This window comes from Eutrema salsugineum, unplaced genomic scaffold (assembly GCF_000478725.1).
Source record: "Eutrema salsugineum unplaced genomic scaffold, Eutsalg1_0 scaffold_22, whole genome shotgun sequence".
Taxonomy (NCBI): Eukaryota; Viridiplantae; Streptophyta; class Magnoliopsida; order Brassicales; family Brassicaceae; genus Eutrema; species Eutrema salsugineum.
This window is the reverse complement of record NW_006256812.1, coordinates 987060-999758: the sequence shown is the minus strand read 5'-3', so window position 1 is coordinate 999758 and position 12699 is coordinate 987060. Positions and strand designations below refer to the sequence as shown.

At 37.1% G+C, this 12699-nt stretch overlaps 2 protein-coding genes across 5 annotated transcripts; one reads left to right on the top strand and one right to left on the bottom strand.

The window, feature by feature from the left end:
• Positions 1–417: 417 nt before the first annotated feature.
• On the bottom strand, positions 418–4195 carry LOC18015564. 2 transcript variants are annotated; one of them, XM_024154922.1, is made up of 8 exons: positions 4145–4195; positions 3494–3613; positions 3208–3411; positions 3073–3116; positions 1933–2944; positions 1704–1837; positions 1449–1620; positions 418–1353 (listed from the first exon to the last, which is right to left on the bottom strand). In XM_024154922.1, exons 3-8 carry the CDS (start codon positions 3350–3352, stop codon positions 743–745), a joined length of 2118 nt encoding a protein of 705 aa, XP_024010690.1. In that variant the 5' UTR covers positions 3353–3411; positions 3494–3613; positions 4145–4195; the 3' UTR covers positions 418–742. The 2 variants fall into 2 exon arrangements, with proteins under 2 accessions (XP_024010690.1, XP_024010691.1); XM_024154923.1 differs by having other exon boundaries at positions 1704–1834; positions 4145–4179.
• A 3934-nt stretch (positions 4196–8129) lies between these two features.
• LOC18015563 (U-box domain-containing protein 33) lies at positions 8130–12699 on the top strand. 3 transcript variants are annotated; one of them, XM_024154988.1, is made up of 10 exons: positions 8130–8182; positions 8640–8995; positions 9110–9231; positions 9378–9499; positions 9636–9740; positions 9933–10218; positions 10313–10447; positions 10635–11159; positions 11340–12086; positions 12187–12699. In XM_024154988.1, exons 2-10 carry the CDS (start codon positions 8731–8733, stop codon positions 12370–12372), a joined length of 2493 nt encoding a protein of 830 aa, XP_024010756.1. In that variant the 5' UTR covers positions 8130–8182; positions 8640–8730; the 3' UTR covers positions 12373–12699. The 3 variants fall into 3 exon arrangements, with proteins under 3 accessions (XP_024010756.1, XP_024010755.1, XP_006397759.1); XM_024154987.1 differs by lacking the exon at positions 8130–8182 and adding an exon at positions 8237–8516; XM_006397696.2 differs by lacking the exon at positions 8130–8182 and having other exon boundaries at positions 8538–8995.

Below are 12699 nucleotides of genomic sequence, written 5' to 3'. Positions count from 1 at the left end.
AAATTACAACAGTTGAGAGAGTTCAAAAAACAGACAAAGCTTAGACACAGTATATCTCTCAACACTACTTAATATCTTAGTTTTGTTTTGATAGGAGATACTCAATGAGATACCTACCCTCAATAGAGATGCTCTTAGTTCAATAACATGATCATTGTGGAGATGCTATGGACTTTGCTTTGTGGAGTTGGAAATATAGAAGCATTGTCTAGGAGTGACACTATGCTATTGTATATAAAATTCTGTCGCTGCTGGTTTTTGTTAAAGTAGAGAGATTGGAATAGGGATGTCACCATGAGATGGTTAAGGTGGTCAAGATTCATTAGTGAAAGCATACTTTCAAACTTTGTATGATTAAAATCGGATTGGTTTTTGACTGAAACCATAAGTGAAGCAAGATGTTCATCTTATCTAAGTTCGAGCCTCGTCTATTATTCATCCTCATATAACAACATACCAGCTAACATTCACAGCATAACTCAAAACTCTACAGAGGCCCAATGGCAAAGAAAAGAAAAGAGAGGTTTTTTGTTTGTTTTAGTTTTATAGCAGTCTTTGTGGTATTAAAACCTGTGGTTGTGTGTATCTGCACAAGAAAAGGAACTAGAGCTTATCCATGGCAGTGGAAGTGAAACTGTTCAGAGTAAACGAAGGAGCCTCCTGACGACGACCATGAGTGTCGTTCTTGTAAGCACAAGTTTTCTTGCACCAAGTGTTGGTTGGAGCATTGAAACTCAAGGAATCAACTTGTGCATTGTGGTTTTGTTGACTGTGTTTCAGCTTGGAAAAAGTCTGTGCAGTTGCTGACTATCTCTTCTAGAAGTTCTTCAAGGATTCTTTCGCCTGTTTCAGAACCGATGCAGCCGATATCAAAGCGGAGGTCCATCCAGCTTCCAGTCCTAGCCAGGTCTTTCCTCACTATCTGGTCTAACGTGTGAGGAGAAGGCAAAGGTAAGAGATGCCAGTAAACCTCTTCTTGCACCAATTCATCAGCATTTTCCATGTCTGGGACAAACCGGACTGCAGGTTTGGCGAATGAAATCCAAGGGCCATGCCCACACAACTCCATAAGAACTTCATTGATACAGTCAAAGAGGAGTTTCTTGTCGTTGCAGAAGTTTGTTGAGCAGAAATCAATGTCATCCATTAGAGCCTGCTCAAGAATCTGCTCCGAATAAAAAGATCTCACCAAGAGCTCTTCCCAGTTCAAGTCTGAGGATTTCACCACGGCTTGAATGTATGCAAGTGCCAATTCCTTGTCATCCATTCTAGTTTTGACTTCATTTTCTTTGTCGGGTCTCGGAGAATCAGGTTCGTCGAATCTTATGCACAGTGGTTGCAACCGCATTTTGACTGATTGAGACGAAATGAGAAAGGTCAGAAACTGAGCTCTGAAAAATAATTAACCAGAATACTGAACTGGTGTAGCAAATTCTCTGTAGGCATACCTGAAGAGAACCTGGAGCTATCTGGACTAATGTCATCATCTGTAAAGAGAGGCTCAAGCACAGACACGGGACTTGACTTTCCTGGCACATCTGTAGAATTTTCTTGGCAATCAGACATTCTAACTGAAGAGTTTGGTGGAGAACACGGTGAATGGCTCTCGTCAAAAGTTTCCTTGAGTCAGAGATAAAGAAGGAAATATGAGGCTTCCTTAAGGAGAACAATCGAAAATGTATCATGTACACAAAGATTCAAACCTTTTCCAAGAGTTGCTGGTGCTTATCCTCATCAACATATCCATCTTGTTGGATAACGGAAGAGCTATTTGCTATAGACAACGAATCCAGAACAGTCTTCTCTTCCCCTTCCTTCTCAGTGTCTGAGACGCCTGCTGAATACTCATCAAAAGCAGTTAGTTTCATTCTGACATTTCAAAAAACCGGCCAAGGCTGAGATAGAATCATATCAAAAGAAAAAATGAATCACCTCGGGGAACTAGGATATCACTCGTAGACGTTGTTTCTTCATGCTTGCTTGAATCCAATCCAAGTGTCTCAGAGTAATCTTCCGAACTGCATTGTTGAATCTTTGGTTTCTCTGTTATCTGATGACCAACAAAATCATGCGCCAAGGTCATTCTTGGACTGCTTTCTGGTGTGGAGAACTCAGGGAGAGCAAGAATCCTCCCCAGGATTCTTGGTACTTGCTTATCAGGTAAATCCACATCTATATCTCCTTCTGCAAGCATTTCAGACAGATGTTTCTTGGCTGCGATGTATATACCGCACATACTCTTCTTCGTATCTTCACTTCCATGGATAATTTCCTCTTTAGTAGCCTCACCTTTTGAAGCAACTTCAGGCAACATTTCCCCATCTGAAACATGCCGCCCGGAATTATTAGTCTCTATATCTTCTCCCAAAGAACAGTTTTGAGTCATGCTAGACGACAATGCAACTGGATCTGGATCAGAGGAGTGTTGAGCGTTGCATGGATTCTTTCCAACAGCTGATTTTAGTCTTCTTCTGATTCTACTGAGAATGAAGCGAGAGCCGAACCTCCCATTTTTAGACTTGTTTCCTCTAGCATGTGTTTCAGGTGATGAGCCAACATCCAAGCTATTTGGTTCAGGCTTCAAAATTACAATTGTTTGTGTACATTCTTTGGCTCTCGGAGAATCTCCAGATACTGGCACATCTATCTCACTTTCCTTCTGAGCTATCAACCTCTTTATCAGCTCGCTGAATTTCTCTTCGGAATCATCACTTATCGAGTCAGCTTCGCTCTGAGATATTCTCAGACACTGATCATCTGCATGATCATCATCATCATCACCGGCAATAGAAACGTTGATATCATCACTGGCTTTGCTGCAGTTTCTACTTCCCCTCTTCCGGCTTCTCGCCTTTGTCCCTCCTCTGCATTCAAAATCACACTTTTGCTCATCAATCTCCTCTTCTATGAGCTTCTTGACACTCTGCATTCCATCTTCACTCTCCTGAGACAATAAACACAACAATCTACATGAGTTCTTGATTCCTGTCACAACCATTATACATCATAAAAAGCAAGTTTGACTCTCCAATGTCAAATTCAACAACAACAAAAAAAACACTAAACAAAGACCTCATTGTCACAGGTAAGCTGCTTCTCAACCTTGGTCTCAATGCCTGCATTTTTAACATTAAACAAGAAAGTGAGAATCGTTTTGTTTCAGACACGTTTTCTTAATGACCCAAAAGAATAAGAAAGGAAGAAAACCTATGATTCTTTTGCTTCCACGTTTCTTATCCATCAACAGTTTCTGGTTAGGCCCACCATGCCTGAAATCAAACATGCTCATAAACACCCAAACACATCCTATCCCTTCTCTTGAAAGTTGTCTTCTACAAATCTCTTTCTCCATTATAATCCACAATGCTCTTCTTTCTCCTCTATGTTTTTTTTTCTTCTCTTCAACGAAATCTAGAGAAAAGAGTGATTGTAAAAATAAAAAGATGCCAAAACTGCGACTACAATCAAAGAAAAAGCATAAATATTAATTTACCTTTAGAATCCGATCCAAGGCCTCCAAGAACAGGAAAATCGAAAATGCAGATGTAAAGGAAGAACTAGTGATAATACTTTACCCTACTCACTCCGAGTTCAGCCTCCATTGTTAAGAAACCTTAAAAAAAAAAAAAGATTTTTACAGATTTCGCATAAATCGCAGCTCTTTTCGCTTTATTATAATAAACTCACGAGAGGTGACGAAGCTCGAAGCACGAGAGTAGATGTTTACTAAAACAAAATGTGTCATTGAGTAGACCCACCTCTCACCAGAAATATTAAATTTTTTTATAAAAAAAAACAGAGAACCAAAAAACAAAATACAGATTTTTGATTAAGAAATTGACAATTGGCATCAATTTACAAGAGTTTACATCAGAGAAGACAAAAACCCAAATTAATAAAACAGAGAAATCGGATCAAGTTTCATGAGTTTTCGTATGATACTATAATAAAATAATAGGAGAAAAATCGATTTAATAAAAAAGTCAAGAGCTTCTCTTTGTTCTGTTCATTTTCCACATAGAAAAAAGAAAAATAGAATGAGTCACATCTTCTGAAAACAGTTAGTTTTTCTACTAATCTAGGTGTCTACTAAATTAAGGAAAATATAATGAATCGGACAGTAGATACCTAAATAAGTACTTACTGTCTTTTTTAGCCAAAAATGTGGATACAAACCATCGTAGTACATAATCAATAAATGTTGCGACTCTCGGTAACTATATATATATATATATAATGAGTGTATGTTAGTATGTATATGTTGAAGAGAGAGAGAGAGAGAGAGAGAGAGAGAGAGAGAGAGAGAGAGAGAGAGAGAGAGAGAGAGAGAGAGAAAGAAATGAGAGATAAATGAGAGATGATGGTATGGGGAATTGTCTCTGAGTCGGTAGGTAAATGGTCCTCGGGAGAGCCAAGTTGCCCGAGTGAGTACCGTACGTCGACAAGTGTGTCGTGAAGGGCAAACTCGTCATTTTCACACCATGATTTATCTTTTTGGTCTGACTCAGACTCACCGTTATTTATGAAGTCAGCGTCGAGTCCCAATAAAAATTATGGTTTAATAATTACTTCAGTCTCTAATAAATGTCGTGAGCACGATCGTAATAAATGAAATAATTGGTGAAAATTCGTTTGACAACAAAATCAATCTAAATACAATGTCGACTATGTAGTAGAACTCTGAATGTAAAGAAAAAGGGTTACCTAAATCCTAACTGTGGAATATACACGTATGATTAGTGAGTTAATCAGCTAACTAGTAACCATTGACTAGTCTAATTAATGTTTGGTCATTCGATGAACTATCAATAGTGAGATGAAAAAAGAGTTTGAGATTGCGTAGTTTAATGGTATTCATTAGTATTTTATCCGTATCATAATTTTATTTAATATCTTTTTGTGTATATGAGTTAAAATATGGTTTATGAAGTGAATATTTGATAAAAGGTTTGAAATAAAAGGAATAAAGCCAAAGAATCGCTCACAATTGACAAAATCCATTTATGAATATTTGGACATCTGTGTATTATTATCATTATAATACAACAACGATGTTGATTCCTGTTTGGACCACACCTACTCCGTTCCATTTGCGAATTAGGCTACGTGTGTGCATCCATACAAATAAATATTATTTTTAACATAACTTAAAGCAGATATATGTATGCATATATGGTTTTATATATTTTCGTCGTTATGCATGCGCCAATATAGTTGTTATGATGTCCATTTATGATTGTATATCTAGTCCAACTAAATGAAAAAGTTTGTAGCCTTGTCACTATAGAATGTTAAATCAACATATCATCTTTTATTCGCTCGAACTATATAATTTTATATCGTGATTAATATATCACTGCATTAGATTCCTAATTACCCGTTAACATATTTCTAAGTCAGATTAATGTAAGTAGATTCGGTTTAAAGAGATTACAAACCTCTAAATATCCATAAAGGAAAATCCCTAACTAAAAACCAGCTAATTATTTGTAAAAGTATTATGTACCAAGAAAAATAAATAAAATTAAAAAAAAACATTAACAAATGTGCGCGCAATGAAGAACATAAAACCAAAAACAAAGAAAACGACAACGTTCTTGTATGTACTCAACATATGACAACAGACGACGTTTGTGGAGAATTACGAAGCATATAGTTTCTTAGGATTCTTCTCTCACGATCACAGCCCTTTTTCGCATCTTTTGTCCTAAAGCGCATGTGAAGATTTGATGGGTTTTTTTTTTTTTTTTGTGTGTGCATCGCTTTCAGCATTGTGATGGCTTTCGTTGTTCTTGTTCGTTCTTAGGTACCATCGCCGAATTGAGGCTTTTAATTACTTATTTAGAAAGATAGGAAATTGCAAATTAGAAAGCTAACAAAACATTTCTGGTTGCGTCTTACGTAATTAAATGCATTATAGTTCTTTTGACTTAATTTTGAGATTATACAAATTTTTTGGTATCTTATTATTAAAAAATTTGTCATAATGATCTACCTAACAAGAAAAACGAAAGATTATAATTTCTAACCTAAGCAGGGTGCGGTTGCCATATTACAACTCTATCTAGTTACCACACTAATTTAGTTAAGGGTGTTGGTAACAAAACTAATCATCATGAACAGATGGCGATAGCGTAAAAACAATGATATATATGCATGACTCTCTCTTAAAAGTTAAAACTTAAACATCCTATATGGAGCATAATATGTTGTTGATCTAAATTTTCTATACAAATTTAATAAACAACTTATTACTACATATGTTATTCTTGTCTTGTTATACAACTTTGCATTCGGATGGTAATAGAATGATAACACTAGTACAAACAAATTTTGTCACGAACACGACCGGAAATTTGTATACATTCTTAGACCTAAAAAAAAGTTTGTATACATTTTTTTCAGCCACACGTATATTTATCCTATAGTAATTAATCGAGCGCGTCGACAAATCGAACACTTAAAGTAACCAAATAGAAAAATCACATCAAATCAAAAGAAACATTAATGGATAAACGCATTTCTAACAAAGAAAGAAAGTAAAAGCCGAAAATGCTAATGTAATGGGTGGGTGAAGAAGAATAGTGTAAGTATTATGACTTTTTTCTGTGCTACAAGCCTGCAATTTGAAATGTTTTACATCCTTGAACAGCCCCACATTTTTAAAAGCAAACCTTTGGATTTCAGACTTTTCAAAGCAAAAGTTTGGATTCGGATGTAGAATTCAAACCGCGCTTAAATGAATAAATAAAAGCCCGTACATAATATATGGCCCATTTAATATAACTTCGTTATCATTTTCATCTATTACTTAATAGTCATCATAATATAGTAGTATATATCATCCCGGTTATCGTGAAGACTAGTAAATTAACGTTATTTTTTTAACAGGATCAAACGTGCACAACCAATTCCAAATTGCACTTTAAGATTAAGCTTTCGACGAATGACTAAAAAGATGCTAACATTGCCAAATCGTATATCCTAAGTTGAAATATTCCACAATAAAGATAATGTTTTTTTCTTTCTCCCCAGCTAACATAATTTGGTTTGATATGATAAACTAGCAAAATTGTGGATGTGCCTCGCTTGTCTTCGTATCAAGAGACAACCTTTATCTATTTTTTAAAACCTGTCAATTACACATTAACGTAATAATATTTAATAAGAAATAAAATTCTATTACGGCCCCGGGAAAATAATATAATTCAGGTGAAAATGACAAGGGAATAGGCATTATGAGGAATATTCCAAATATGTTACAATATATAACATGGTACAACCACACACGCCACATTAACAATTCAACTAGTAAATGAAATCTTTAAAATATGTTTTTTTCATCTATATTCATTATTTTTAGATCTTTTTCTCATCTATATTCCAAGACAGAAATACTCAATATTTTTTTAAAGAAAACGATAACATATTTTTGAACAAATTAACGAAATTAGCAATACAAAGATATATGTATGTATGTATGTATGTATGTATATATATATATATATTCAAGTTAGAAATTTGTATATAATTAGGAATAGGAAGTTAAGCTTGGATGATTAGTCTGTCTAAAACATATACCATATTAATGACAGTGGACAATAGAAATCAATTTTGTGATGATGTTTTATGGATTTACACATTCAAAGGACCAGTTAAACTACTGGAACTGATTTCCCTTTTTATTTATTGTTTTTTTTCAAGTTATACAGACGAATTGACATCAAAAGTTATCTATCACGGTTATTATAGCTAGTTACAAAAAAAAAAAAATCATATTTCTCTAATTAACAACTGGTTGGTCATTATTCGAATATTCTCTTTTACCGATCGGAATGTAAAATGGTGCGAACCGAAATTAGATATGTCTGCTATTCACCGGCGGGAATAAAATGGTAGACACGTCGGAATAAAGACTGCGTGTAATATTAGTCTACGAGTTGGTGTACCAATCGCATCTGTGCTTCTATGATTAAACTTATCATCAGGTACACGTGGCTTCAATCGATTAAGGTGGACTAGCCCAAAAATTCCCAATATATAACAATTACTGTGTGCTTACACACAGGAGATATATATATCTCTCTCTCTCTTGTCTTTTATACTCTCTCACTTTCGACCACGTCACATTTGAGCACCAAAGAGGCACACAAAAAGCCCCCCCCCCAGAAGCTTCGTTTTGGTATGTAAAAGCAATCGAATTTTAATTTTTGATAGAATCATCTTTACTCTGAATTTTCTTTCTCTCTTCTCGTAATTTTCAGAGAAAGTAAAATAAACTCAATTTCTCAGTTTCGTGCCTTGCGTAGTGGTTGTTGTCGTTTTTCTGTAACTTTGGTCAAATACGTTTCGAAATCGAGATAAAACTCTTCTTCTTCTTCTTCTTCTTCTTCTTCTTCTTCTTCTTCTTCTTCTTCTTCTTCTTCTTCCTTATCCGTAAAATTCTCTGGAAAGTTTAAGGACTTCACTACGATTCTAGAGTGTCTGTTTGCTCTGTAGTCAATTTTCTCAATCTGGTTCGAACTTTTCCTTTTGGATTTTTTTTTTTAAATACTTGTTTTCTGACTCGCTGGTTGTTGATTCGTGTTTCGGGATGATCTGGTGAATTCTTAATTTCATTCGTTGTTGTGTGGAATCAGGAATCAAACGATCTGGGTTTGTCGAATTGTGTGTTCCTGGAGAGTCGAGGCTTTTGAGTTTTTAGAGAGAGAGAGAGAGAGAGGTTTTGCAATGGCTTTGGTGACTCCAATTCCTGCAATGGGTGAAAGGGCTGGATCCATGAGATTTCATGGGATAGGTAGCCCTGGATCAAGGTCAAGCAGGAGCGGGATCATGGACGAACCGGTTTCGCGGCTGATCGAGGAGAAAATCTTCGTTGCTGTGGATAAACAGGTGGCTAAAAGCAAGTCTACACTTATTTGGGCATTGCAAAACACTGGAGGGAAGAAGATTTGCATTATTCATGTTCATCAGCCCTCCCAAATGATTCCACTTAGTAAGCACCCGAACCTTGATCGTGCCTTGATTTTTCTGTGGAAACAAAATAGAGCCTTTTAGTTTGTGGCCATCGATCCTGCTCTTAATTTTTTCCCTCATTGAACCATCCTAGTGGGCGCGAAATTTCCAGTTAGTTCTGTCAAGGAGGAAGAAGTCAGGGTTTTCAGGGAAAAAGAAAGGGAGAAAGTACATATGATCCTAGACGAGTACCTTCGTATATGCCAGCAGAGAGGGGTATGTATGGCTTCATTTTTGCTTGTTAGTTTATACTTTTAATGTTATGCCCTGTATAAGGAGAGTAGTTATATTTCATTGGCTTGCACTAGGATCACAGTGGCCTTACGATATAGTGAGAATAATATAGTAAATTATGGTTGTAGGTCAGGGCAGAAAAGATGTTTATCGAAATGGAATCCATCGAGAATGGAATAGTGCAACTGATTACGGAGCTGGGAATCAGGAAGCTTGTCATGGGAGCAGCAGCAGATAGACACCATTCAAGGTTTGGGAATCAGGAGGCTTTTTTTTTGGTTTCGTTTTTGGGGCTCTCTGCTGATTCACATTGAATGTAGAGCTGTGTGCTGTCTCGCTATTAATTATTTTAAAGTTTTGGCTTTCTCTATCATTACTACTTACAGGAGAATGACAGAACTCAAGTCCAGGAAAGCCATCTTCGTACGCCGAGAAGCACCTGCTCTTTGTCAGATATGGTTTACTTGCAAAGGATACCTCATACATACACGGTTCGGCTATTTCTTTTCTCTCATCATTACCAAATCCTTAGATTTCAATATGAGTTGAACGAGTCAGGCATTTATAACTACTACTGTGGTATTTTAAGCTTTCAGAGAGCTTCAGTGTCAGCTAATGATATATTTAACACTTTTCTTCATACTGGATTTTGAGATTGACGGATCTCCGGCTGCTTATTACAGGGAAGCTGCGATGTATGACACTGAGTCAGAATATGCATCTCCGCGTCCTTCCATTAGTGCAAGCGATCTACTTCAAACGTTCTCGACACCGGAGTCTGAGCATCGGCATATATCTCGAGTACATAGCACCGATTCAGTTCAACAATTACTAAGCAACGAAAGTTCATCCGAACACAGCGAGAGGGTGTCAGATGGGTCGTTAAATACTGATGAGGGGGAGATAGAATTTGATGCCAGTGGAGCAACGGGAAGAGCTACAGTTATGTCATCTCCCTCCAATCTCCCGGTATGTCATGTAGTTCCTAATGGAAAAAGCAATGCATTTTGATTTTGTATACCCTGCATTCTCAGCTGTTTAGGTACTGTGTTCGTCCTTGCAGGATGGTGTGGATGATTCATTTCACGATAAAATCAGACAAGCTACGTCAGAGGCTCATAGCTCAAAACGAGAAGCTTTTGCAGAGACTCTTAGGCGTCAGAAAGCTGAAAACAATGCTCTTGATGCAATCAGAAGGGTGAGTTTCTTACAAAAGTAAATTAATATTAATGGTTTTCGGAAATGATTGCTGGATAATCGGTTGCCAAATAATTTTGTTAGAGATATATATTATACTGTACCATTATGTTTGCTAGCGTATCACTCAAAAGAGATTAGTAGGCTAGAAAATATTAGTATTCTGATATTATTGCTTATGATTGTAGGCTAAACAATCAGAAAGTGCTTATTCTGAAGAGTTGAAGCGAAGGAAAGATACTGAGATAGCGGTGTCAAAAGAAAAAGAGAGATTTGTAACAATAAAAAAAGAGCAACAAGTAGTCATGGAAGAACTTCAAAGTGCAATGGATCAGAAAGCGATGCTTGAGAACCAAATAGCAGAATCTGATGGTACACTGGAAAAGTTAAACCAGAAGCTTGACATAGCTGTGAAGTTGTTGCAACAATTGAGGGATGAACGAGAAGAGTTGCAGACAGAACGTGACAGAGCACTCAGAGAAGCCGAGGATTTAAGGAGTCGCGCAGAGACCTCAACCTTACAATTACCTCAGTACTTCACGGATTTTTCTTTCTCCGAGATTGATGAAGCAACTAATCACTTTGATTCGACCCTGAAGATTGGGGAAGGTGGATATGGAAGCATCTACATTGGTATACTGCGTCATACTCAGGTGGCTATAAAAATATTGAATCCTAACAATTCACAAGGCCCTGTAGAATATCAGCAGGAGGTAATTTCTTGCATATTATTTGTGAATCTAAGATTTTTATTTCAAAATAATTTCTTGTTTCATGTCATCCTTTGTAACTCTGTTTTGCTGTGCACAAATTCCCTGTCTCTACTAGAAGGGGACTCTGGAATATTGTCCTTATGAAGATTTAGCTTTATAGTACTCATTATGGCATTGCAGGTTGATGTGTTAAGTAAAATGAGGCATCCAAATATCATCACGCTAATTGGAGCTTGTCCAGAGGGATGTAGTCTTGTCTATGAGTATCTTCCCGGTGGAAGCCTTGAAGACAGCCTTAATTGCAAAGACAACTCCCCTCCCTTGTCATGGCAAAATCGTGTACGCATTGCCACTGAGATATGTGCAGCACTAGTCTTTCTTCATTCCAATAAAGCTCATAGCTTAGTACATGGTGATTTGAAGCCAGCAAATGTTCTTCTCGACGCCAATCTCGTTAGCAAGTTAAGTGACTTTGGAACCTGCTCGCTACTTCATTCGGATGGAAGCAAAAGTGTGCCAACCGATGTCACAGGCACAATTGCTTACTTGGATCCAGAAGCTTCCAGTAGTGGAGAGCTAACTCCGAAGTCAGATGTTTACTCGTTTGGGATTATACTATTACGTTTGTTGACCGGGAGACCTGCCTTACGAATAGCAAACGAAGTGAAGTATGCCCTTGATTCTGGAACATTGAACAACCTTTTGGACCCATTAGCAGGTGACTGGCCCTTTGTTCAGGCCGAGCAGCTTGCTCGCTTGGCATTGAGATGCTGTGAGACTGTCAGTGTGAATCGTCCAGACCTTGCGACTGAAGTATGGAGGGTACTTGAACCTATGAGGGCTTCTAGCGGAGGATCTTCATCTTTTCATCTCGGCCGTAACGAGCACCGCATAGCCCCTCCATACTTTATTTGTCCCATTTTCCAGGTAACTAATCTGTGTAATTGAATATCAATATCCATAATAATTACAAGTCTATTTCAAAGTCATTGAAAATTTGCGCCCCCGTTCTTCTTCCTCTGCTCAGGAAGTCATGCAGGATCCACACGTAGCCGGAGATGGTTTCACATATGAAGCAGAGGCTATAAGAGCGTGGCTGGACAGTGGACACGATACTTCACCAATGACCAATGTGAAGCTTTCTCACACCAGCCTAATCGCTAACCATGCTCTTCGTTCTGCAATTCAGGAGTGGCTTCAACATCATTGGTGAAATGTAATCCTTTTAAACCCTCAACCTCTACTCCCACAAGTAATCTCTATTAAAAAAAAAAGGTTTTCGCTTCTCTGTGGGAGGCAAAAGAGAGTAAGCGAGTGAGTAACATTAGTTTTCTTTTTGGGTTTTCCTTATACGCATACATACCATCTCTCAATGGATAGCATGTATTGTCTGTCTACTTTGTCAAGCATAGTGTAAGTCCTCCATATTTGTTAGATATGAAAAGAAGAGGCTGGTGAGATTTGTATGTGTATATATATATATATGAGAAACAGTAAATATTTTCTGTATGAAAAAAAAAGAAGCTAATAAGTTATATGA

Excerpts from the sequence above, each read along its gene's own strand:
- LOC18015563 (XM_024154988.1), top strand. The coding sequence starts at position 8,731 with ATGGCTTTGGTGACTCCAATTCCTGCAATGGGTGAAAGGGCTGGATCC. Across the intron at positions 8,996-9,109 it reads CTCCCAAATGATTCCACTTA|TGGGCGCGAAATTTCCAGTT; the intron begins GTAAGCACCCGA and ends GAACCATCCTAG. Across the intron at positions 9,232-9,377 it reads GTATATGCCAGCAGAGAGGG|GTCAGGGCAGAAAAGATGTT; the intron begins GTATGTATGGCT and ends TTATGGTTGTAG.
- LOC18015564 (XM_024154922.1), bottom strand. The coding sequence starts at position 3,352 with ATGGAGAAAGAGATTTGTAGAAGACAACTTTCAAGAGAAGGGATAGGA. Across the intron at positions 3,117-3,207 it reads TGGAAGCAAAAGAATCATAG|GCATTGAGACCAAGGTTGAG; the intron begins GTTTTCTTCCTT and ends TTAAAAATGCAG. Across the intron at positions 1,838-1,932 it reads TGATATCCTAGTTCCCCGAG|CAGGCGTCTCAGACACTGAG; the intron begins GTGATTCATTTT and ends ATGAGTATTCAG.